Below are 25803 nucleotides of genomic sequence, written 5' to 3'. Positions count from 1 at the left end.
AAATCGTAGTGGGGGCCCATGTTACCCTTTATTCAGCCAGACCCTTTTCGAAAACTTGAAAATATTTTGAATTTTGGAAATTACGAGTTGTACCGTGTGTACATTGCATAGATTTTATATCATTTTGTCTGGTTTTTAAGAGCCAACTTATTGTTTAGTAAAGTTAAAGAATACAATGTTTTGGAATTATTTTTTTCATGAAAACCATTCAACTATTTTAGAGGATTGGTTCAAAAAACTTGTGATTAAACTTAAAGGGCCTCACTGGTAGGTAGATGAATATGAATAAGAACTAGACCTATTCTATCCAACCGTAGATATAAACAAAACAGTAGTTTAATTTTAGTACGAGGTTTACTGCCACAGCTGTACGAGTAGATATTAGGTACTTATAATCTACAAACAGAATGATGAAAGGAAAATTTTTCCACGAATCTTACTCGTATTGCATTTTTATGCTGATTCGACAATGATTTGATTAGATTATTATTACAATACAACCTCGCCGATGTTTTTCAAACAATGCCCACTCAGTATTTTACAGCCAAATAAAAGAAATTAGTTGACCTAATGGAAAATACCATATCTTACGAGAGTCAGAGCCAGACGAAAGAATCGCATCGTCTGGCATTTTACAATTAGCAGTTTCATCAATCGTAGATATATCCTGTTCAGTTAACCTATCTAACATTCTAACGTGAGTAAGACAATCTTTAAACTAGATTTTTCATATTGTGAATCGTTGTGAAATTAAACTAAGCTTATCTAGATCTACCAACTACAATCATGAAACGTGATTTAATCGCCGGTAAAGTAACATGTCTTCTGATGTGCATCCTATCGAGTGTCTTTTCTCAGCAAACACTTACAAACTCAAGCAACCTGCCACAAATTACGTTCATCACATCGAAATTAAACTCAACTATTGGAAAACCAGCAGAACTTCTGTGTGTAGCAGACACTTTGCATGCTGACGATTCCATGATCTGGAAAAGAATACTCTTCGACTCGCCGAATTCCACCGCAGAATCAATAGACAGCGAAAACCACCAAATCAACGTTAATTTTGATTCTACAAATCGCACCTGCCATTTAAAAATTCGTCAAGTTCAGGTAAGCGATCTTGGAACTTATATTTGCGAAATACAACCCTATAATGTTTCTCGATCAACGCAACTGGAAGTTTTCGGGCATCCATATTTTTACAACAGAAATGTTACTGAAGTTTTTAAAGTTTATTCGAACTCGACCGTTTCGCTCGACTGCGATGCTGGTGGCATACCGCAACCCAACGTGTATTTCCAGCATTACTCGCATTTCTATGGCGATCCCATGAGCACCTCAAACTCTTCGGTTTTAAAATTCGATAAAATTACTAAACAAGATACAGGGATATACAACTGCATCGCGCAGAACTCGATCGGAAACGTTGTACGGAATTTCGAAGTTAAACTTTTGCAATATGCACCTGTAATTCACGAGTGTGCATTGAGGAAAGTCGTAAAGTTAACCACATTTTTGGTATGCAAAGTAGAATCTCACGTTAAACCTGAGATTTCCTGGTTCAAAGATGGTCTACCGTTACACTTGGAAGATAATTCGACGTTTGTGTTGAACGTACAGATGTTCGAAAAAGAGGTTGACTTATACGATGTGACATTGAGGATAAACAATACTCTCACCTGGCAGTATGGAGTGTACTCAGTTAGAGCTCGAAATGAAATCGGAGAGGATGAAATGACTGGTGTTGAATTTTTGTTGAAAATTTCAGAAATGCCAAATGAAAATTTCAAGCCCACATCGAATGGTTTCGTTGTTTGGTTATTAATTTTTTCGGCAGTTGTTATTTTACTGCTGATCGGAATAGTGTGTATGCTTAAATTCTTGACTAGATTTTTCTTGTTATTTCGTATGATTTAGATGGTACATATACTCACCTCTATATTTCACTGTACCTATTTGTACGTACACAATTGCACATTCCGCTTGTAATTTGCTTCAGAAATGAGCTGTAGAATTGTAGATATGAGGAGCTGAGAATCAAAACTCACATTTTCCAAAAAAAAAAAACCGTTTTTATGGCAGATTTGGATATACCGTTTTACACTCTATAATGTGACATATTCGGTTTTTTTGGATCAAAGTCATTTTGGTGTGAAATTCACTTTCAAAACCAAGGGTTAGAATCAAAACTCACATTGGCCAATGAAAACTTAGTTTTGTTTGCAAAATTCCATAGGGAAAAGTTTGATAACAAGCTGAATTTTGGTACACGGGGGTTTTTTGATACGCTGAACACGAATTTGGGGTGTCCAGGTGAATCCGGTGTACGCTTCTCCCTTTTTTGTGGACCTTAAACCCCCAAATTTGTTTTTAAGCGTTCAGGTCCGAAAATATGCAATTTTATGCAAAATGCTTCTCATCGATTTCGTTTCACTATTCCACGTCGAATGAAGAGTCAGCGAAGTTTCCCACCCCAAAGGGGGTTGACCTATGGTCACTCAAAGTAGGGGTGCACAGTGGACTGTAAGCACCCTCAAAACGGGCGTAATTCAAAAACATACAATGAACCCTAAAAAAATGGTACAATGGTATTCTCCCTTATGTTTTTTGGGTCGCAGAATACGAATTTGACAATATTTTTTTTGTAGGGGTGGGGGATGAGGGGGTGAGGGGGGCGAGAAATTCAAAATTTGACTATAATGATGTGTGATATGTCGAAATGTATGTTTTTGAGGGTGTAGATCACGAATTTGACAATTTTTTTTTCGTAGGGGTCAATGGTGGGGGCTGAGGGGTGAAAATGGTTGAAAATTCAAAATTTGACTATAATGATGTGTAATATGTCGAAATGTATGTTTTCGAGGTTGTAGATCGCGAATTTGACAATATTTTTTTCGTAGGGGTTCATGGTGGGGGATGAAGGGGGTGAAAAATTCAAAATTTGACCATAATGATGTGTGATATGTCGAAATGTATGTTTTTGAGGGTGTAGATCACGAATTTGACAATATTTTTTTTCGTAGGGGTGAATTGTGGGGGATGAAGGGGGTGAAAACGGTGAACAATTCAAAATTTCACTATAATGATGTGTGATATGTCGAAATGTACCAAGTATGAATAATTCAACTGAAAGTGAGTAATTTTCATCAATTTACTCGATTTTAGTTGTTATAAAGTCATTATGTATAGAGGTTTAATTTACGTTAAAACTCCGTTTTTTGCCTACTCTGCTACATAAATAGGAATAGAACAAATTTTTGCACGTAGATGCACGGGAAATCCCAGGGGCTAGTACTTAAGATACTAGTGTATTCCTAGATGTCATTTGCCATTTTTGCCCCCGAATGCCCCGGCGACCACAACAGTCAATAATAGTGAAAAATCATGGTGAATTTTGTTTAAATGTTACAAATTTTTTCTTCCAGGGACTTTGACGGCTCTCCAATAGAAAATTCTCCATCCCCCACCCTTCACCTTTTCTACACCTTCAAAAACATACATTTTGACATATCACACATCATTATGGTCAAATTTTGAATTTTTCACCGTTTTCACCCCCTTCATCCCCCACAATTCACCCCTACGAAAAAAATATTGTCAAATTCGTGATCTACACCTTCAAAAACATACATTTCGACATATCACACATCATTTTGGTCAAATTTTGAATTTTTCACCCTCTTCATCCCCCACCATTAACCCTTACGAAAAAAATATTGTCAAATTCGCGATCTACAACCTCGAAAACATACATATCGACATATCACACATCATTATAGTCAAATTTTGAATTTTTAACCATTTTCACCCCTCAGCCCCCACCATTGACCCCTACGAAAAAAATATTGTCAAATTCGTGATCTACACCCTCAAAAACATACATTTCAACATATCACACATCATTATAGTCAAATTTTGAATTTCTCGCCCCCCTCACCCCCTCATCCCCCACCCCTACAAAAAAAATATTGTCAAATTCGTATTCTGCGACCCAAAAAACATAAATTTTGCATAAAATTGCATATTTTATTTTCGGACTTAACCCCAAAAAAACAAATTTGGGGGCTTAAGGTCCACAAAAAAGGGGGAAGCGTACACCGGATTCACCTGGACACTCCAAATTCGTGTTCAGCGTATCAAAAAAACAACGATTACCAAAATTCAGCTTGTTATCAAACTTTTCCCTATCCTCGAAATTAAAACAGTGAAAAAAAATTTGATCGCAAATCTTGGAGTCAAAACTCACATTTGCCATTGTTTGTCTGGATATTAAAGCAGAAGGGAGCTAGGTTAAAATCAGCCAACACACGGAATCGTGTGCTAGTAGCGCTATCTAATGATTCATTTTGGTATTATAAGTTTTTTCAACTGGCAACACTACTAACTCAGTTTTTCGCGTTTTTCTCAAAATCGTTTATGGTGGCAAATGTGAGTTTTGATTCTCAGCTCCTCATCTACATAGTAAGTGTTTTGAGATTAATTCTTTACCTAATATATGCATGGTACTGCATAAATTACCTTACTTTTATTATGAATTTTATCTTTTTTTTTTAATTTTAAATTTCTATTCTTTTTTTTATTATGTACTTTGAAATTCAATTGAGTAGATATTTACCTATTAAATAATTTAGCAATTTTCAAAGTATCACCTATTTCATTTCTAAAAATATGAAATTTGGCCGTAAATTACTTTTATAACTCTGTACTGAATGTGAATTTACAATCTGGCCTAACAATAGGCCTAATGGATCAGATCAGGTTGAACACGATGGAAGAAAATAAAAATCAATTTTTCTTGAAATCTGCCTACAGTTGTTTAAATTAATTTTTACAATAGGTGTTTCATAAAGTATTTGAACTTTGAAGGAGTAAATGCGATGAAAAAATTACGAGAAAACAAAACAACTCCCGAGTAACGTTGTTACAGTGATGCCGATCAGCTAGAAATGGAAATGGGAGAAATTCAATTCTGGTAAGTCAGTAGGTAGGTAGAGGTATCATACCATTGGGGCAAGAAATACACCGAACTACAAAAAAATAACCAGCATGAAAATATTTGATAGATTTGGAAATTACTTTTGGCCTTTTAGGCATGCATATTTCAAAAGCGGTGCAAATTCAAAAGAAAATAAAGGAAATGATTGAAGTCTGTATCGAAATTAAAGATTTATTATTCAAGTCGCAAAGACGTCCAAAAATACGTAACCAGTCTAAATTTCCGGTATCGCGGTTCATTATTTGATTCTTGGTGATTTTTTAAAAATTTAAACACTGCCAATTTTTTTTTATAAAAATATTAAAAATTGATTGAATTCAGATGGAAGGCTAAAATTGATTTTCATGCTCTAGTTTCAAACTCTTGAATCGATTAATGGTTCTTTGAAGCCGTTTTGTAGACTCCAGCGGAATTTTGGAATCTTTCATTCTGGATAAGTTGACATAAAAAAGTCCAAAATGAAATTCTGAACTCGTTATTAGATCACTGAAGCTGTCTGGGAATGCTCACTGCTGGTTTAATCGGTTAGGTACACGATTTTTGGAAAAAACAATTTCATCCACCCAAATTAATTTTTTAATTTTTGGCGAATTTTCGAAAATCCCAAAATGGCGATTTTTTCAAAGTTCACGTTTTTTTTCTTTTTTAAAAATGCCTTTTTTTAAAGCAAAAATTATGAAAATTAGACCAAAAACGTCAGAATTTGATTTTTAGCTGCCATTTTTTTTTAAAAAAAACTTAAAAACACCTTCAGATCAAAAAATAAATGTCACTTGAGCAGTTAAAATTCGCTGCCAGGTTTTAAACCAGGCACTATTAGTTTCCAAAAATGTCCCTCCATTTCAAATCTGTGGCGTATTGTGACCTCCAAAATTTCGAAATGCGTTAGTTAATTTCGAATTAAAAATTTTTTCCAAAAAATTATTTCAGCAAAAAAATGAAAAATTTGTCGCATTTAAATTTTTAACAGATTGACATAAAATGTGAATTGTGAACTCAAGTTTCATGATTCTTGAAGAAAGGTTTAATAAAAGATCGCATCAGATACAAATTCTTAAGAATTACAGGGTTGGATAAAAGTTCACGAAATTATTTATTATTTATTCTACCATCTCTGATACACTGACACAGCGTTTCTTTGTTCACATTAATGAAATTTTTCGAGACCACACGGATTCAATTAATAATTAACGAATACCTACCAAAAAAGTATGAGCATTTAATAAAAAAAAACTGCACTGGAATAATAATATTTAAAAAAAAATTATACTTTAAAACTGGTAAATACTAAAAACTAAGCAAAACCTAATAATAAAACTTGAAGCTGTTTCTTCCTCTACAAGCAATTGAAAGGAAAAATTGCATCTTATACTGACGAAAAACTCGATCTATCTTTAGGTTACCTTATTCTATTTCTATTCCTTGATCTTTTTTCACATTTAGGTAAGTATACAAATATGTACCATTATGTACAACAAAATTTCAAAGAATTTCGCTTGTAAACTTTAAAATACAAAACATGAACACCAGTGAAAATAAGACCACTCCCTAAAACTATAATAAACACTAAAACGCCAAAACTAATAGTGGACCCAGATTCATCATTCAAACAAGTGTAATTTAAAAAACCTTTAGACGAAGACGGGCGCAGCAAACATAATCCAGAGCACGACGCTGGACAAGGATTCGGAATCTGAAAATGAAATAAATAAATTCAACATGTAGATTTTCTCAAGTTGGACGAAGCGATTCAAAATAAAATCACGTCAAAATATGGAAAGTACATAGGTAGCTTTTTTGAGCGATTCCTTACCTTGGTTCGTTGAAGGAGAGGATTATACACGTGCAATTTATTTATGACATCATTCGGGTACAAACTTTTGTCGATGGTAACTCGCTGCGAAACTATTTTAGTTTTCAAATTCATGCTGGAAATTCTATTTTGATCATTACTGATGAAGAAAATTTCATTTTCGAAAACAGTGCCAAAGTGCATATCAGAATCGAATGTCCAAACCTAAAAAAAAAGTTTTAAAAAAGGCGGTTAACATTATTCAATAGGTACCTACTACCTACGTAGCCTGAATGTGAGATAATTATAAGCATAGGTACATATACAATAGCATCAAATACGACCAATGTCACTATACGTGTAATGTACTGTACCTTCATTTGATCTCCTTTAAAAGTTACAGATCGTATCTGAGATCCAGATCTAAATCCAGTTCTATAGAAATATAACCTCTCGGTTAATTCATCCGCTACCAGCATTGTACCTGCAGCCTCCATTATATTAACGTCATTGAAATACTTCTCGCTGGATCCATCCATCGAAGACTTTACCACATAATATAAGTCCCATCCCAAGGGTGCAACCCAAAACATTAATCTGTAATAATAAGACCGTTTATTAATTATGCAGCTTTCTGATCAAGTAGGTAGTAGAAAGTAGCTAGCAATATGGCACATATTCGAAATTAAATATTATAGATAGGTAACCATAGCCTACCCAAATTTTGGAGCCAACGTAACAATACTGATATCACCGGATTTGAGCTGTTTGCAAATTCTACCGTCATTTGAACAAACTGACAGAGACGATGATGTTGAATAATAAATATTATTCGTTATCCAATCGACAGCAAGAGATACAATTTTTTCATCTGAAACGCGCAGGTATTAGGTATAATATTGTACATAAATGAGCAACCAGGTACCAGATAAATGAAACTTTGTGCAATAAAGAAATAGAAAGTTTGAAATTCCTTCAAACTCACTATGTATGTTCAAAGCTGAAGTTACAACCATTCGAAATTTCTCAAGAAATTAGAATTAGAAGAGATTAAGTACGTAGGTATTTTATTCATAAATTAAATTACATACCAGACTTGATGACTTCGTGCGGCTCATCTTTAGAAATCGTTGACATTTTGAAAATTCGTTTATTCTTGGGGGTCGAATCATTATGAAAATAATCAGAATAAACAAGATTGCTTCTGAAATTTTCATCGATAGCGTAATACGAGTAATCATGGGCGGCAGTTGAGGCAGTACATTCGTACGTCAATTCTTTCAAAACATAATCCGTATGGGTGAAAAGATTCCTTGATCTGAATCTGCGATTTGTCCAGTACAATAGCGTAATCCCGTTTACCACTGTAAAAATAAATGCGTTCTTGAAAATTGATATAAGGGTGCTCTAATAAGTTAGAGCTGTACTTATTATTTTTTTTTCGTCGAAATTTTATCTTTTAAGGAGTAGGTGAGAGACGTTTAGGATGAATTAAGTAAGATTGTACAACTTCAACGGTCAAAAATCGAGAATAAGAGCTACATAAATAAATAGAAAATCATTGTAAAAGGTTAAAATTTGACAAGATCAAATTCTCAGTACCAATTTCAATGTAGGTAAGTAAGCTGGAGAAAATTTGTAGAAAATTTTGCTTCTGAGATGTGTGCAAGACTAATTTAAAACTTTCTTTCACATATAATTATGTACTTACAAAGGGAATCTCTTGAGGTGTCACACTCCGATTTGAACGGGACTGCGATTTTTGGAAAGAGCATAGTCTAAATCCCCCAGAACCAAATTTTCAGCTGCTCAAGTTCATTTTTCGATTTTTGGCGAATTTTTGAAAATTCAAAATTGACTGTTTTTGGCGATTTATGCTTTTTTTTAAAAGTACGTACTTGATCAGTAAAAATGGTCAAAATAAGTCCCAAAAACAATAATAATAACCCAAACCCAAATTTCACCCTTTCCAGTCATTCTGGAGCCTCCAGCGCGATTTTTCAATTTCTCCAGAATTTTGAATTTGCTGCAGAAGGCGTGAATATGCAGTTGGACAGCTAAAAACCGAGTTGTGTATTATACACGACCTGTTTAACGAGTTTATCCACATTTGAGCCGACTTTGAGAGTGACACCTCAAAAGTGGCTTTTTGAACAGCTTTTTTCAAAATTAAAAAATCTAAACAATCAAAAGTTTTCCGTTTGTGTGGAAATTTTTGAAATTCACGCGAATCGCTGTATTTTGTGCAAAAAAAAACCTAAATCCAAATTTCACAATTTCCAGCCATTCTGGAGCCTCCAGTGCGATTTTTCAATTTCTCCAGAATTTTGAATTTGCTCCAGAAGACGTGAATATGCAGTTGGGCAGCTAAAAATCGAGTTGTGTATCATACTCGACCTCTTTAACGAGTTAATCTACTTTTGAGCGGATTTCGGGAGCGACACCTCAAGAGTGTTTTTTGACCAGCTTTTTTCAAATTTAAAAAATCCAAAAAATCGAAAGATAACAGTTGGTGAGGAAATTTTTGAAATTTGTGCGAATCGCTGTATTTTGTCCAAAACTAACCCCCGGAGTGGAATTTCTACCATTTCCAGCCGTTTTGACGCGAGAGTGACACCTCAAAAAAACACTCTTGAGGCGTCATTCTCAAAATCGGCTCAAATGTGAATAAACTCGTTAAACATGTCGAGTGTAATATACAACTCGATTTTTAGCTGCCCAACTTCGTATTCACGTCTTCTGGGGCAAATTCAAAATTCTGGAGAAATTGAAAATCGCGCTGGAGGCTCCAGAATGGCTGGAAATTGTAAAATTTTGATTTGGGGGGTTAGTTACGGACAAGATACAGCGATTCGCGCAAATTTCAAAAATTTCCTCACAAATGGTTATCTTTTGATTTTCTTGGATTTTTTAATTTTGAAAAAAGCTGGTCAAAAAACCACTCTTGAGGTGTCACTCTCAAAATCGGCTCAAATGTGGTTTAACTCGCTTAACAGGTCGAGTATAATACACAACTCGATTTTTAGCTGCCCAACTGTATATTCACGCCTTCTGGGGCAAATTCAAAATTCTGGAGAAATTGAAATATCCCGCTGGAGGCTCCAGAATGGCTGGAAATTGTGAAATTTGGATTTGGGGCGTTAGTTTTGGACAAAATACAGCAATTCGCGTGAATTTCAAAAATTTCCACACAAACGGTAAAATTTTGATTTTTTGGATTTTTTATTATGAAAAAAGCTGGTCAAAAAAACCACTCTTGAGGTATCCCTTCCAAAACCGACTCAAATGTGGATAAACTTGTTAAACAGATCGAGTATAATACACAACTCGATTTTTAGCTGCCCAACTTCATATTCACGCATTCTGGAGCAAATTCAAAATTTTGGAGAAATTGAAAAATCGCGCTGGAGGCTCCAGAATGGCTGGAATTGGCTAAATTTGGATGGGGGGGGGGGTAATATCAGTTTTAGGACTTATTTTGAACATTTTTACTGATCAAGTAAGTACGTATGTACTTTTTTTTAAAAAAGCATAAATCACAAAATAGTCAATTTTGGATTTTCAAAAATTCGCCAAAAAACGAAAAATGAACTTGGGCAGCTGAAAATTTGGATTTGGGGGTTTAGAGGTTTAGAACATGCTCTTTCCAAAAATCGCGGTCCCGTTCAATTTGGAGGCGGACACCTCAAGAGGTTCCCTCGTGAGATGTGAGCAAGACAAATTTAAAACTTTCTTTTACATATACGAGTATCTAGGTAAATACTTGGACTCACTGTTATTCTGCGGCCAACATTTGGAATTCCTGATATCGCCGAATCGTGCGACATAATTTTCGTCACAAAAACATCCGGAATAACTCGTATTGACCAATTGAACACATTTGTGATCGCAAATATCATTTCGTGAGTCGCATTCTTCGAATTGAAACCGCACATGGAATAATAAATTGATAAACACATTGAAAATAAAATACCAAATCAGGTAATAGGTAAGTATTTACCAAGTTCGTCATGTCGATAAAAAAAAAAAAAAAATAGGTTTATAAAAGCGTTTTTTATATTCACCTTGACAATAAATAGAATCGAATTCTGAACAACACAAAGGTCCATTAGGAGACTTGAAACACGCTATTTGAGACGATTTTACAGTATTATCGTTCGAATATCCGTCTGCAAAAAAGATTTCGATCAAATATTTAAAAAAGTATCAACTACCTAAGATCTGGATGCCTGAAAGATCCTTGCACAATATTCCTGAGTAAGTTATAAGTTACGTATATGAAATGTACCTAGAGGTGGATTATTGCATATCGTACTATAAGGTTATACTCACCATTTAAGCAGCCGTTTTTTTCGTCAGAACAATCGAAGCAATTACAAAAACCATCACAAGTGAGGTTGAAATCCAAACATCTTAATCCATCGTCACATAAATATTTTCCTCTACCCAATGAGCAATTTTCAACATCGATTTCATCGCCTGATAAAAAAGAAATGATGTTAGATTTTTGAATCACGTTTAAAAATAGTTCAGCTAAGGTATAGAAAAGAATTTCAATATTTTTACTGATTTACTTACCGCAGTTATATTCGTCATTGGTATCAAAACAATCATCAAGGGTATTACATCGAACTGTAGCATTCTTACAAGTATAAGACATCTGCCAACGGGCATGATGAAGCTCCGAAGTTCTGCAGTTGAATTTCCCCGGGCCGCAGTTTGCCTTTAATCAAAATAGTAATAAAAATATGTAAAAGAAAACGCAGCTCAGTTGTACGTGCAATTAACCTTATTCATGCAGGGTAAACAATCTTCATATTTCAGGAAATTAGAAAAAGTTTGTCAAAAAAAAACTAGTTTCTCTGGTGTATTTTCAGTTTTGCGATTTTTTCATTTTTAAAAGTGAACAAAAATATTTTTAGGATGGAGAAGAACTAAACTTTATTTATTTATTTATTCAATGTCATAGGTGGTAGGTCTATCGATCAGATACACCAACACAATCACATTGATTCCATTGACATGACTTCCTAATTTTAATGTCAAAAGACTAGTTATCTTGTGTTGAAATTAGGATCGAATCAAATTCCAAAAGAACTCATCGAAACAACAGCCTAGTCTGACCTCTCCCCGCCACCAAAATTTGAGTTTCCCAGATTGATTTTTCGATTTCTTGATGAATTTTTGAAGGTTTAAAATTTGACAATTTTCGGCGATTTATTGATTCATTATTTTTTTTAAAGTGAACATACCTACATATTCAGTAAAAATGGAGATAATTAGTCCTGAAAGTACGTAATATCAAGTCCTCCGAACCAAATTTCACAATTTCGAGGCATCTGAAGCCTCTAGCTCGATTTTGATTTCTCCAGAATCCGGAGAAATTAATTTAGATACTTGGCTAAAAATTGAGCTGTGTCCCATTTTCTGCCTTTTTGAAGGATTTAACCATATTTGAGCCGATTTGCAGGTCATCTCAAGTGTGCTTTTTGACCAGAATACTCGTTAAGAAAAAATTTCAAAAAAAGTAAGGTTTTTCGTTCGAAGGGAAATTTTTTGAAAACTACATGAACTGCTGCATCGCATCGTGTCAAAATTCAAGCTCATGAATCTGAATTTACCCAGATAAATTATTACCCCGAGAAATCGCTGATTTGAAAGAACAAGTGGTTGAAAAAAGCTTACATGTAGAATCGAAAAAACAATTTGGGCAAGTGAAATTTTGGCCAGGGAGGTTTCAGATTATGCTCATGAGTCATGAGCCACGCTATTTGTATTGCTACAAAAATCATGTCCCTGTTCATATCGAAGGCGAACATCTCCACCCCGAAAGCTACATAAACTGGATTAACTGGAATTATGTTTTTTTAATTTTCAATCCATGATGTCCGTACACTGTGTCTGTTTCGTTAAACTCTTTTCTACTGCAGCACACAAGAATGAATATGTGGACACTTATTATGTAATAATATAGTATAGATTTAAAATCAAATTTACTTGATCACAATTATTGGAATCATCATGATATGTACGATTAAAGTTCGAGTTACCAACACAGTCGATTTTTCCATCACAAACTAATCGATTGCTGATGTACGTTCCATTTGGACATCGGAAGGTTTTGTATTCCAAATCAACGCTGCGTACCTGTTTTCAGCATGAAACAAAGTCAATTAATGCAAGGCATACTCACTTACAAATAAACTGAGTCAAATGACAAATTAGACCGAGTAAGTACTAAGTACATACAGTATTACCAGGATCAGTTATAGTCAAACGTTTCAATAAAATAATTCAAACTTACCTCGACAAAAGTGCAAATCAAGATGAGTATTACTGTTGAAGCATGCATCATTTCTCACACAATTACACACGTGAGAATACTAAAATCACGCGTAAAATTTAGTATAGTTAATCACGAACAAAACAATTTGTAGACATTAGCAAGTAGATTTCGACAAAAAATACTTACTTAACAGCAACGAAAATGAAATCAGATGCCGCAGACGAATTGATGGAATTGAAAAGTGAATGCGACAAGCTGAAAGAAATGAAAGAGAAGGAATGAATCTAAATCAACAACAAATGATTTCGCAACATTATAGCTGCACCATATTGTTGTAATCTCAAACTTCAATACGAAGAAGAAAACCGGCCTTCCAATTCTCTGTATTCTCTACTCCTGTACTCCTGCACAATTCGCTCGACGCTCGCAGTTGGTGCTGTGCTTGCTTAAGTCAGTGATGGTGCGTTTTTACTCCGACGAGGCGACGACATCGACAAACAAAAAACATCATCCATATCATGATTGTTGAAGACTTCTTCGCCTTTGTCTTCTAATCTTGATAGTCCGGCATATGACAATAGGAGTATTGCACCCCTCCCCTCACCGATCCTCCGGGACAACTTTTTTCTTAAAAGGGACATCCTAAGGAACATTTTAAAGCAAACTTGAAACTTGTTCAAAAAAAAGTTGGCCTTACTTACAAAATGGCGGCCATTTTGATTGACAGGTCAGCCGAAATCGCAGATTTTGCGTTTCAGTATATGACTTGCACGAAATTTTTCAAACCTTACAAACCTAGATCCAAAGATCATGCAAACATTTATCACCTGTCAAAATTTCAAGTGCTAAAGTGCGTTTTTCGATTTTTGGTGAATTTTTGAAAATCCAAATTAGGCCAAAAATAAGGGGAAAAACCAAAATTTTACCAAATTGACCAAGAAAGCTGAAATTTGGGATATACCCCATTTTCGACATGTCAAATTGATTGGAAACGGTTTCAACCCGTTTTGAGCAGTTCTGGAGCCTCCAGCAGATTTTTGAAACTCGAAATTCCCACAAAACTCCATCAAATTGGAGTTGTAAAGCTGAAATTTATTCTAAAAACTAATTTCAATACGCTACGAAGTACTGAAGGTGAATTTCAAGTCATTTTGGAGCCTCCAGCGGCTTTTTGAAAATTCCTGAAGCCTCAAGCACATTTTTGAAACTTCAAATTTTCACAAAATTTCATCAAATGGAGATGGAAACCTGAAATTTAGTCTACACTTCAATTTTAACACCCTCTGAAGACGACTTCAGGTGGGTTCAAGTCATTTTAGAGCCTTCGGCGACTTTTTTGAGAGTTACTGGAGCTGCCATGTAGATTTTTGAAACTTGAAATTTCCGCAACATTAATTTATGAAATGGAGTTGGCAAGCTGAAATTTACTTCGCAGACTACATGGTGGTTTCAAATGGTTTTAAAGCTCCCAGCTATTCTTACTTTTAGGAAATTTCAATTTTCCAAAAAAAAAAACGCCATAGGTACAACATTTCAAACAGTCGCTGGAGGCTCCAAAACGACTTGAAATTCACCAGCTGTCAACTTCATAGCGTATTGAAATTAGTTTGCAGAATGAATTTCAACTCTCGCCATCTCGTTTGACGAAATTTTGGGGAAATTTCAAGTTTCAAAAATCTACTGGAGGCTCCAGTAATTTTCAAAAAAGTCGCTGGAGGCTCTAAAATGACTTGAACCCACCTGAAGTCGTCTTCAGAGAGTGTTAAAATTGAAGTGTAGAGTAAATTTAAGCTTTCCATCTCCATTTTGATGAAATTTTGTGATAATTTAAAGTTTCAAAAATCTGCTGGAGGCTTCAAGTATTTTCAAAAAGCCGCTGGAGGCTCCAAAATTACTTGAAATTCACCTGCAGTACTTCGTAGCGTATTGAAATTAGTTTTTAGAATAAATTTCAGCTTTACAACTCCAATTTGATGGAATTTTGTGGGAATTTCGAGTTTCAAAAATCTGCTGGAGGCTCCAGAACTGCTCAAAACGGGTTGAAACCGTTTCCAATCGATTTGGCATGTCGAAAATATGGAATATCCCAAATTTCAGCTTTCTTGGTCAATTTGGTAAAATTTTGGTTTTTTCCCTCATTTTTGGCCTAAATTGGATTTTCAAAAATTCACCACAAATCGAAAAACGCACTTTAGCACTCGAAATTTTGGCAGGTGATAAATGTTTGCACGATCTTTGGATCTACGTTTGTAAGGTTTGAAAAATTTCGTGCAAGTCCTATATTGAAACGCAAAATCTGCGATTTCGGCTGACCTGTCAATCAAAATGGCCGCTATTTTGTAAGTAATGCCCACTTTTTTTTGGGCATGTTATTAGTTTTAAAACTCTTGGTGATTTTTTAAAAATTCAAACACTGCCAAGTTTTTTATAAAAATATTAAAAATTGATTAAATTTAGATGGAAAGTTGAAATTTTATTTTTAAAACTGTAGTTTAAAACTGTTAAATCGATTAACAATTTTCTGAAGCCGTTTTGAAAACTTCCTTCGGCAGAATTCTGGAATTTTTCATTTTGGATAAGTTGACGTAAAAACGTTCAAAATGAGAAATTCTGAACTCGTAATTAGATCACTCAAGATGCTCACTTCTGATTTAATCGGTAATACGATTTTTGGAAAAAGCAATTTCATCCAATTTTTGGAGAATTTTTAAAAATCCCAAAATAGCGTTTTTTCCTTAAAAATAGGTACCCATTTTTTTAAAAGCATAAAGGGAAATATTAAACCAAACACGTTAGAATTTGATTTTTAGCTACCAATTTTTTTAAAAATTAGAATCACCTTCACATCAAAAATTCAACTTGGGAAGTTGAAATTCTTCCTGATTTTAAACCGGGCACTATTACCTACTTTCCAAAAATCTCACTCCATTTACAAATCTGTGGCGTGAGTATGTGGCCTCAAAAATTTTGAAATGCGTTAGTTAATTCGAATTGAAAATTTTTTCCAAAAAATTGTTTTAGCAAAAGAATGAAAAATTGGTCGTTTTTAAACAGATTGACATAAAAAACCGAAACTTGGTCCATACTTCATTTTTAAGCTCCAAAATCGATAGGTAGGTAATTTTATGAGCTATTCTGGAGCTTCCAACAGATACCTACAACTACATGTACTTGACAGTCGTAAAGATGATATAGATCGAAGCCCCAGCAGATTTTCCTTTACTTATCCATTTTCAAAAACCTGGAAGGAATGAAAATAATGAAATTTAATTTCCAAATATTCATATCCTTCGGATTCAGCACAGATGATTTTTCATTATTCCAACATTTCTGAACTAGTTTATGGTGTTCTTAAAATCTTCTCGAATTGGTGAAAAGTAAAATGAATTGCCTCGTTGTCAGTTCTGATGAAATTGAAACGCGAGGAATAAAGTAATGTAAAACGATAAATTCTCAGTTTTTTTTTTTAGTTTTCAAGTACCTACCAAGTATATTAATTATTATTGGTAAATGTGAACTCAAGGTTCATTATTCTTGAAGGAATGTTCTTGTAAAATATGACATCAGATACAAATTCTTGAGGATTAAAGGTTGGATGAAAGTTCTCAAATTTATTCTTTCTATCTTCTCTGATACACTTGACAACGTTTCTTTGTTCGCATTAATGAAATTTGCACGGATTCAATAAATAATTAACGAATACCAAAAAAGTATGAGTATTTAATAAAAAAAACTGCACTGGAATAATAATATTTACAAAAAAATTCTTAATCTTAAAAATAATAGTAAAAACTAAACAAAACCGAATAACTAATAAAACCTTGAGCTATTTCTTCCTTTTACAAGCAACTGAAAACTGAACGGAGAACTATAGCTTCTAACTGACAAAAAACTCGTCCTATCTTTAAGTTACCTTTTAATATTCCCTGATTTTTTTTCGGATTGAAGTAAGTATATACCTACCAGCGGATTATTATTTACAACAAAATTTCAAAGAATTTCGCTTATAAACTTTAAGGTATAAATAAACACCAGCGAAAATAAGACCACCCACTAAAATGATAATAAACACTGAAACGCCAAAACTGATAGAATCATTCGAACAAGTGTAATTTAAAAAACCTTTAGATGAAGACGGGCGCAGCAAACATAACCCAGAGCACGACGCTGGACAAGGATTCGGAATCTGAAAATTAAATAAATAAATTCAATATGTAGATTTTTTCAAGTCGGACAAAGCGATCCGAAATAAAATCACGTCAAAATATGGAAAGTATCATTGGTAGTTTTCTTGAGCAATTCCTTACCTGGGTTCGTTGAAGCAGAGGGTTATACACGTGCAATTTATTTATGATATCATTCGAGTACAAACTTTTTTCCATGGTAACTCGCTGCGAAACTATTTTAGTTTTCAAATTCATGCTGGAAATTCTATTTTGATCATTACTGATGAAGAAAATTTCATTTTCGAAAACAGTGCCGAAGTGCACATCAGAACCGACTTTCCAAATCTAAAAAAAAAAAAAAATTGTCAATGAGTCCAACTGCTTTATCACGAAAACAAGACTGTTATTTCAACATTAGGTATATTCAATACGCACCTACATAGACAACATATAGACCAAAAGTGAATTAATTATAAGAATACATAAACAAGCATCAAATGCCACCAATGTCACCATACCTTCATCTGATCTCCTTTAAAAGTTACAGATCGTAAATGTGAACCGTATGATCCAAATTCAAATCCACTTGAATAGAAATATAATCTCTCAGTTAATTCATCCGCCACCATCATTTTACAAGAATCAACGTCATTGAAATAATTTTCATCGGATCCATCCATCGAAGACTTCGCCAAATAGGAACGTCCAGTGGCATAATTCGGGCCAACCCAAAACATTAACCTGTAATAAGGCCGTTCATTAATTATTCACCTGTTTAATTAGTACCTAGAAAATATCTTGCAATGGTACGTATTTGAAATCAAATTAACCAACCCAAATCTTGGAGCCAACGTAACAAATCTTATATCACCGGATTTGAGCTGTTTGCAAATTTTACCGTCATTTGAACAAACTGATAGAGACGACGATGTTGAATAATAAATAATAAATATTATTCGTTATCCAATCAACAGCCAGGGATACAATTTTTTATCTGAAACGCCCAGGTAGGTAAGTATACAATGTACGTAGATAAGATAGGTATATTTGTGCAAGAAAAATTGAAAATAATTCAAACGCACCATGTTCAAAAGTGGGAGTTAAAACCATTCAAAATTTTTCAAGAAGTTATAACTAGGTACCTAGAAGAGATTAAGTAGGTAGTGAGTTCACTAATTAAATTACCAGACTTGATGACTTCTTGTGGCTCATCGTTAGAAATCGCTGACATTTTGAAAATTCGTTTATTCTTGGGGGACGAATCATCAAAAAAATAATTGGAATAAACGCGATCGCTTCCAAGATTTTCATCGATAGCATAATACGTGTAATCATGGGCGGCAGATGAAGCAGTACATTCGTACGTCAATTCTTTTGTAACATAATCCGTATGGGTGAAAACATTCATTGATCTGAATTTACGATTTGTCCAGTACAACAGCGTAACTCCTTTTACCACTGCGAAAAAATGCATCCATGAAAATTACAATGTAAGCATGACCTAATACGTAAGTACCCAACTATACCTACGTAAGATGGTTCGGTAGCGTTTAGGATGAATTAAGATCGTAAAATTACTTCAACAGTCAAAAATCAAGAATCAGAGCGACATAAAAAGAAAAACATTGCGGGAGGTCAAAATTTAACAAGATCAAATTCTCAGCCACTGAACTTATATGCCAATTTTAATGTAGGTAGGTACAGGTAGAGGTACTGAAGAAAATGAAACTAGAGACCCCATATTAGGTTCGAAAGTGGTCGAAATCGACTCTGGAATCGACTTAAGAATGGAAACTGATTTTCAAACTTTTCACCTAATGATTTACCTAGGTACCTATTATTATTATTATTATTAATCACAGATTGAAAAATCAACTCTATTGTACCTAACTAAAAATATGGTTCTAAGATGAGTTTTCTTTTACATAGGTACGCGAATACTTGACTCACTGTTATTCTTCGGCCAACATTTGGAATTCCTGACATCGCCAAATCCTCCGACATAATTTTCATCACAAAAACATCCGGTGTTATTGACGAACTGAACGCATTTGTGATCACAAATATCATTTTTTGAGTCGCATTCTTCGAATTGATATCGCACATGAAATAATAAATTGATAAACACATTCGAAATAAAATACCAAATCAGGTAAGTATCTAACCAAGTTCCTCATGTCGATTTTAATGATCGAAAAAAGTAGCAGTGGCGAGGCGTGAGTTTTCCTGGTAGGGAAGCAAAAGCTCAGTTGAAGTAAAAATTTTCGAGAAATGCGAGTAGGTATACTGCAGAGACAGAATCACATTGAAAAAACAATCGCAACCATTTTATTAATTATAATGAAATTAAAGCTTTAGTGATTTTTAAATCTAGGTACCTAATTCGTACATGTTACAAAAAAAAACAACAAAGAAGTAACATTTTCGTATTTTAACATTTTGAGAAAATTAAACTTTGTATATTAGGTCAATGCTGCGATCTTTCAAATTTGCAAAGATATCAATCACATCATCCATAAAATTGATTTTTACTGAGAATTCTACTGGGGAGTGGAGACGAAACGAAATACCCAAATAAATACGCTAGATCGGTCATCAGTCATACAACAAGTCGCAATTTGTCACATTTTCTTAATCAGAGCTGTGTAGAATGTACAAGCGCATGCGCATATGGCACCTCAAGGGTCGTGTTGTAAGAAGTAACTGACGAATTGCTTCCAAAGAATCGCCGTTCGACGCTCTACAACGCGCGTTAAGGATGGAAAACATGATTCTTTTTTCAGTTGAAACGGTTTTTTTGGAAGCAATGCTCAGTTTGCTTCCACAACGCAAAATTATGTTTTTTGTACGTAATAAAACAATGTATTGGAAGACATTTGAACGAAATAGTATTCTCTCTTGTTTTTTAAATATTTTCTCGTAATATTTTTGAATTAATTTAAATAATTTAATTTTCTAAAACCACGAAAATTTGAAGGGAAGCAATGCTTCCATTGCTTCCATGGACGCCTCGCCACTGAAAAGTAGGTAGTTGAGCGTTTCTTATATTCACCTTGACATAAAGAATCGAATTCTGAACAACACAACGGTCCATTAGGAGTCTTGAAACACGCTATTTCAGAAGTATTAACGTTCAAATATCCGTCTGCAAAAAGATTTCGATCAAATAAAAAAAGTATCAACTACCTAAATTAGCTCGTATAAGGTTAATCACCATTTAAGCAGCCGCTTTTTTCATCAGAACAGTCGATGCAATTACAGAAACCGTCACAAGTGAGATTGAAATCCAAACATCTTAATCCATCATCACATAAATATTTTCTTTTGCCCAATGAGCAATCTTTCACGTTGATTTCATCACCTAATAAAAAAAAAATAGGTTATGTTGGATTTTCGAATCACGTTGAAAAATGGTTTCTAGAATTTCAATAGGTATTTATACTGATTTACCGCAGTTGCTTTCATCAAGGGTATTCAAACAATCATGAAGGGTATTACATCGAACTGTAGCATTCTTGCATTCATGCCAATAATGATTCGAAATTCCGCATTTGAACTTCCCTGCGCCACATTTTGCCTTTAATCAAAATCGTAATGAAAATAAAACGTAGTTCAGCTGCACGTGTATAGTTATAATCTTATTCGTACAGAGGCCAGAGGGTAATGTTCATACTTCATACCTATTTCAGGAAAGTTAATGCGAAATAAACGAAGTTTCTCTCGAATTTTCAGTTTAGCATTTTTTTTTCAATTTTAAAGTAAACAAAAATAATACAAAAATGTTTCTTTGGAAGAGAAGAACTACCTAGATAGGTAGTAGTACAGGGTGCCCAGAAATATCGAGTACCCCTAAAAAAGTTTTCTACTAAATATGTACTTTGGTTGGTCACAACTCACAGTGAATAATAATTTTAAAAAATTTAAAATTTGACAATTTTCGGCGATTTTTTTTTTTAAAAGAAGTATCTGTCTGATAAATGCACTCTCGAACCGATTTTCAGGAGATCAGCTCAAATGTTGACAAACTCTTCAAAGTGGTCAAGAATAGGCACGCTATAATCAATATTTAGCAGCCCAAATGAACTACAGCACGCTTTCTGGAGAAATTTTAAAATTCTGAATAAATCCAAAATGGCGCTGAAGGCTCTTGAATGGCTCAAAATTGTGAAAGGCAGATTTAGGGTAGGGATGCGAACCGGAAAAAAATCGGTTAAAGGTTCCTGAAGGTTACTGTGAAAAAGGTTCTGATTATCGGTAACAGGTTACATAATTTAGGTGCCCAAAATTAAAAAATCGGCCAACTTCTTTACAGCACTAGCACAAGATTGCACAAAAATATTAGTCCGGCACATAACAATAGGAGTAATTGCACCCCCCCCCCCACGCCGATCCTCCGGGACAACTTTTTTATTAAATGGGACATCCTAAGGAACATTTTAAAGCAAACTTGCCAAACAAAAAAGTTGGCCTTACTAACAAAATGGCGGCCATTTTGATTGACAGGTCAGCAGAAATCGCAGATTTTGCGTTTTAACATAGGACTTGCACGAACTTTTTCAAACTTTACAAAGGTAGATCGAAAGATCATGCAAAAATTCATCACCTGTCAAAATTTCAAGTGCTAAAGTGGGTTTTTCGATTTTTTATGAAATTTTTGAAAATTGAATTTAGGCCAAAAATGAGGGAAAAAATCAAAATTTTACCAAATTGACCAAGAAAGCTGAAATTTGAGATGTACCCTATTTTCGACATACCGCAAATCGATTGGAAACGGTTTCAACTCGTTTTGAGCAGTTCTGGAGCCTCCAGCAGATTTTTGGAACTCGAAATTCTCACAAAATTCCATCAAATCGGAGTTGTAAAGCTAAAATTTATTCTAAAAACTAATTTCAATACGCTACGAAGTACTGCAGGTAAATTTCGAGTCGTTTTGGATCCTCCAGCGACTTTTTGAAAATTCCTGAGGCCTCCAGCAGATTTTTGAAACTTTAAATTTTCACAAAATTTCATCAATAAATGGAGATGGAAAGCTGAAATTTACTCTACACTCCAATTTTAACATCCTCTGAAAACGACTTCTGGTGGATTTCAAGTCATTTTAGAGCCTCCTACGACTTTTTTGAAAATTACTGGAGCCTCTAGGAGATTTTTGAAACTCTAAAATTTCATCAAACTAAGATGGAGAGTCGAAATTCATTCTGAAAACTGATTTCAATACGTTACGAAGATGCCTGCTGGCGAATTTCAAGTCGTTTTGGCGCCTCCAGCAACTTTTTGAAAGGTTGTAAGACGTTTTTATGGAAAATTGAAATTTCCTTAAAGTAGCTGGAAGCTTCAAAACCATTTGAAACCACCACGTAGTTTGCGAAGTAAATTTCAGGTTGCCAACTCCATTTGATAAATTAATGTTGGGGAAATTTCAAGTTTCAAAAATCTACTGGAGGCTCCAGTAATTTTCAAAAAAGTCGTTGGAGGCTCTAAAATGACTTGAAATCCACCAGAAGTCGTTTTCAGAGGGTGTTAAAATTGGAGTGTAGAGTAAATTTCAGCTTTCCATCTCCATTAATGATGAAATTTTGAGAAAATTTAAAGTTTCAAAAATCTGCTGGAGGCTTCAGGAATTTTCAAAAAGTCGCTGGAGGGTCCAAAACGACTCGAAATTTACCTGCAGTACCTACTTCGTAGCGTATTGAAATTAGTTTTTAGAATAAATTTCAGCTTTACAACTCCAATTTGATGGAATTTTGTGGGAATTTCGAGTTTCAAAAATCTGCTGGAGGCTCCAGAACTGCTCAAAACGGGTTGAAACCGTTTCCAATCGATTTGGCATGTCGAAAATAGGGTACATCTCAAATTTCAGCTTTCTTGGTCAATTTGCTAAAATTTTGATTTTTTTTCCTCATTTTTGGCCTAAATTCGATTTTCAAAAATTCACCAAAAATCGAAAAACCCACTTTAGCACTTGAAATTTTGACAGGTGATGAATTTTTGCATGACCTTTCGATCTACCTTTGTAAAGTTTGAAAAAGTTCGTGCAAGTCCTATGTTAAAACGCAAAATCTGCGATTTCGGCGACCTGTCAATCAAAATGGCCGCCATTTTGTAAGTAATGCCAACTTTTTTTTTGGCAAGTTTGCTTTAAAATGTTCCTTAGGATGTCCCTATTAAGAAAAACTACTCCTATTGTCATATGCCGGACTATATAGGTGGACAATGAACATTTATTACGATGTCTGTAGTACCTAGCCTACCTAGATAGTAAATACGTAGATATAGAATAGATCTAATCAAATTTACTTGATCACAAGATACGTGTTCATCACTTCCAACTTCCCAATCCCAGTTATCACTACCAACACAGTCTATTTTTCCATCACAAACTAATTGATTTCTGATGTACGTTCCATTTCGACAACGGAAGGTTTTGTATTCCAAATCAACGCCGTGTATTACCTAATTTTCAGCACGAAACGGAAGTCAATTAATGCAAGACATACAAAGTAGGTAAACTGAGTCAAATGGCAAACGACCAGCATGACCAGCATAATATAGGTAGCATAGTTAAACGTTTCAATAAAATTTGAACTTACCTCGGCCAAACTGCAAATTAAGAATATTACTATTGAAACACGCATCATTTCTCACACAATTACTCACGCGAATAATACTAAAATCACCCGAACAATACGATTTGTGGACATTTGCTAAGAGAATTCAACAAAATACGTAATAGCAACGAGAAATCAAATAATTACGTATACGATCAGACGCCGCAGACGAATTGATGGAATTGAAAAGTGAACACGACAAGCCAAAAGAATGAAACAACAGAAACGAATATTTTGCAACATTAGCTGTAAATGTTGTACCTAATCTTAAACTGAAGCAGAAAACGGCCTTCCAATTCTCTATACTCCAGCACAATTCGCTCGCAGTTGGTGCCTGCGCGAGTGTGTTTTTTTCATTTCCATATCAGTTGAGTCATTCATTCTTTTGAATATCGGTTCGAATACGCAGTAAAAAAGAATAAAAGATAAGAGATTATTTTCGACGACATCGACAAACCAAATTAAGTACATTATCAATATCATGAACGTTGAAGACTTTATCGCCTTTGTCTTTTAATCTTGACGAGGAAAACGATAAATTCCGTCTCAAGAAGTGTTTTTGCTCCAGTAAAAAAGTGGTTTGAAAAAAATGAAGTTTCAGCATTAGAGTAATACAGTAGATGTCCACTTTAGGAATAACTGACACTGACGGCACTGACCAATTTGAGAGTTGGACTGGTCCTGGCAGGAACAATGATCTTGCTACAAAAAAATGCTGATCCTACAGTACACCATACTGTAGGATCAGCATTTAAAGTTATTATGTGGTGAACTGATGACGGACTGATCAACTGCCTCTAAATTATATTCAAGAATTTCAAGTACCTACTTAAGGTATCTTGACTCTTGAGTACAAAAACCACTTCCGAAAATTTATTATTCTAGAATTTTTTCGGTGGTTTCTCAAAATTCTAATTCTGGAAAAGAGAACGAGGTCAAAAAATGCTTTTCAAAACTTGTAATCTAGAAAGTAAAATTTTGATGCGACAAATTTGTTTCTCATCTTTTCTCACTCTTGAGGTTTTTAAAACTTACCTATTGAAAATCGCACTGGATGTTGCAAAATGGCTGGAAATTGTAGACTTCAAGACTTCAAAACTAGGCACCTACTTTTCATCATTTATTTTTCATTAAAAAAGTAGGTAAGTACCTAAGTAGTTGAATGCTTTTTTTAATAAATAAGAAACACCGTGTCTATAGAAACACCTTAAGAATTTTGAATGTTTATTTTACCAGAAACCGAAAAATTCACTTAGGTAGCAAAAATTCTGCCTAGTTTTAAACCACTATCATTTTCCAAAAGTCGCACTCCATTTCAAATCGGTGGCGTATGTGACCTTAAAAGAATTCAAAATTTCTTCCAAAAAATTTTTTAGAGAAAAAATGAAATAAGTACTTATTTGTCGTTTTTAAACAGATTGATATAATAAACCAAAATATGATCCATACCCTATTTTCACCTCCAAAATAAATTGGTAGTTTTTTTTAGGTATTCTGGAGCTTCCAATAAATTTTTCTAATTTTTCAGTTTTTGGAAAAAAAAAACAAAAAACGATATCTTGATTTCAAACCGCAGGAATGATTTTTTTGTTGAAAATCTGTGCCTGAATCGAATAAAACAGTTGCAAAGATAATAGATCGCAGTTTATGGAACTGAATTATAACCAAATTTTTCCAAAATTGGGAAGTTCAATAATCTGCTGGAAAAGCCTCCATAACGGCTTGGAAGCCCCAGCAAATCTCCTTTTATTCATCCATTTACATAAACTCGAAAGGATTTATGTCCAAATATTCGTATCCTTCGGATTCAACACTGATGATTTTTCACTATTCCAACATTTTCTGAAGTAATGTGAAACGTTGAATTTAAATTCTCAGTTTTTTTTTGTTCATTTTCAAGCACCAAGTATATTAATTATTTTGGTAAAATGTGAACTTAATGTTCATGATTC

At 34.3% G+C, this 25803-nt stretch overlaps 3 protein-coding genes across 5 annotated transcripts; 1 reads left to right on the top strand and 2 right to left on the bottom strand.

The window, feature by feature from the left end:
- Positions 1 to 588: 588 nt before the first annotated feature.
- On the top strand, positions 589 to 2630 carry LOC135838833 (lachesin-like). Its single transcript, XM_065354621.1, has one exon. The coding sequence runs from the start codon at positions 787 to 789 to the stop codon at positions 1918 to 1920; it is 1134 nt and encodes a 377-aa protein (XP_065210693.1). The 5' UTR covers positions 589 to 786; the 3' UTR covers positions 1921 to 2630.
- A 3449-nt stretch (positions 2631 to 6079) lies between these two features.
- On the bottom strand, positions 6080 to 13569 carry LOC135841236 (vitellogenin receptor-like). The gene is made up of 12 exons (XM_065358095.1): positions 13264 to 13569; positions 13096 to 13174; positions 12789 to 12938; positions 11370 to 11514; positions 11124 to 11270; positions 10856 to 10960; positions 10565 to 10705; positions 7883 to 8155; positions 7509 to 7662; positions 7166 to 7388; positions 6813 to 7016; positions 6080 to 6692 (listed from the first exon to the last, which is right to left on the bottom strand). Exons 2-12 carry the CDS (start codon positions 13144 to 13146, stop codon positions 6465 to 6467), a joined length of 1821 nt encoding a protein of 606 aa, XP_065214167.1. The 5' UTR covers positions 13147 to 13174; positions 13264 to 13569; the 3' UTR covers positions 6080 to 6464.
- Positions 13570 to 16783: 3214 nt separating this feature from the next.
- Positions 16784 to 24118, bottom strand: LOC135838826 (low-density lipoprotein receptor-related protein-like). 3 transcript variants are annotated; one of them, XM_065354603.1, is made up of 11 exons: positions 23834 to 24118; positions 23541 to 23696; positions 20694 to 20820; positions 20458 to 20604; positions 20296 to 20388; positions 19194 to 19328; positions 18326 to 18701; positions 18078 to 18237; positions 17762 to 17984; positions 17385 to 17588; positions 16784 to 17263 (listed from the first exon to the last, which is right to left on the bottom strand). In XM_065354603.1, exons 1-7 carry the CDS (start codon positions 23879 to 23881, stop codon positions 18364 to 18366), a joined length of 1044 nt encoding a protein of 347 aa, XP_065210675.1. In that variant the 5' UTR covers positions 23882 to 24118; the 3' UTR covers positions 16784 to 17263; positions 17385 to 17588; positions 17762 to 17984; positions 18078 to 18237; positions 18326 to 18363. The 3 variants fall into 3 exon arrangements, with proteins under 3 accessions (XP_065210675.1, XP_065210677.1, XP_065210676.1); XM_065354605.1 differs by having other exon boundaries at positions 18429 to 18701; XM_065354604.1 differs by lacking the exons at positions 16784 to 17263; positions 17385 to 17588; positions 17762 to 17984; positions 18078 to 18237 and having other exon boundaries at positions 18254 to 18701.
- Positions 24119 to 25803: the final 1685 nt, after the last annotated feature.

Source organism: Planococcus citri, chromosome 3 (genome assembly GCF_950023065.1).
Source record: "Planococcus citri chromosome 3, ihPlaCitr1.1, whole genome shotgun sequence".
Taxonomy (NCBI): Eukaryota; Metazoa; Arthropoda; class Insecta; order Hemiptera; family Pseudococcidae; genus Planococcus; species Planococcus citri.
This window is presented reverse-complemented; position numbering and strand designations above follow the sequence as displayed.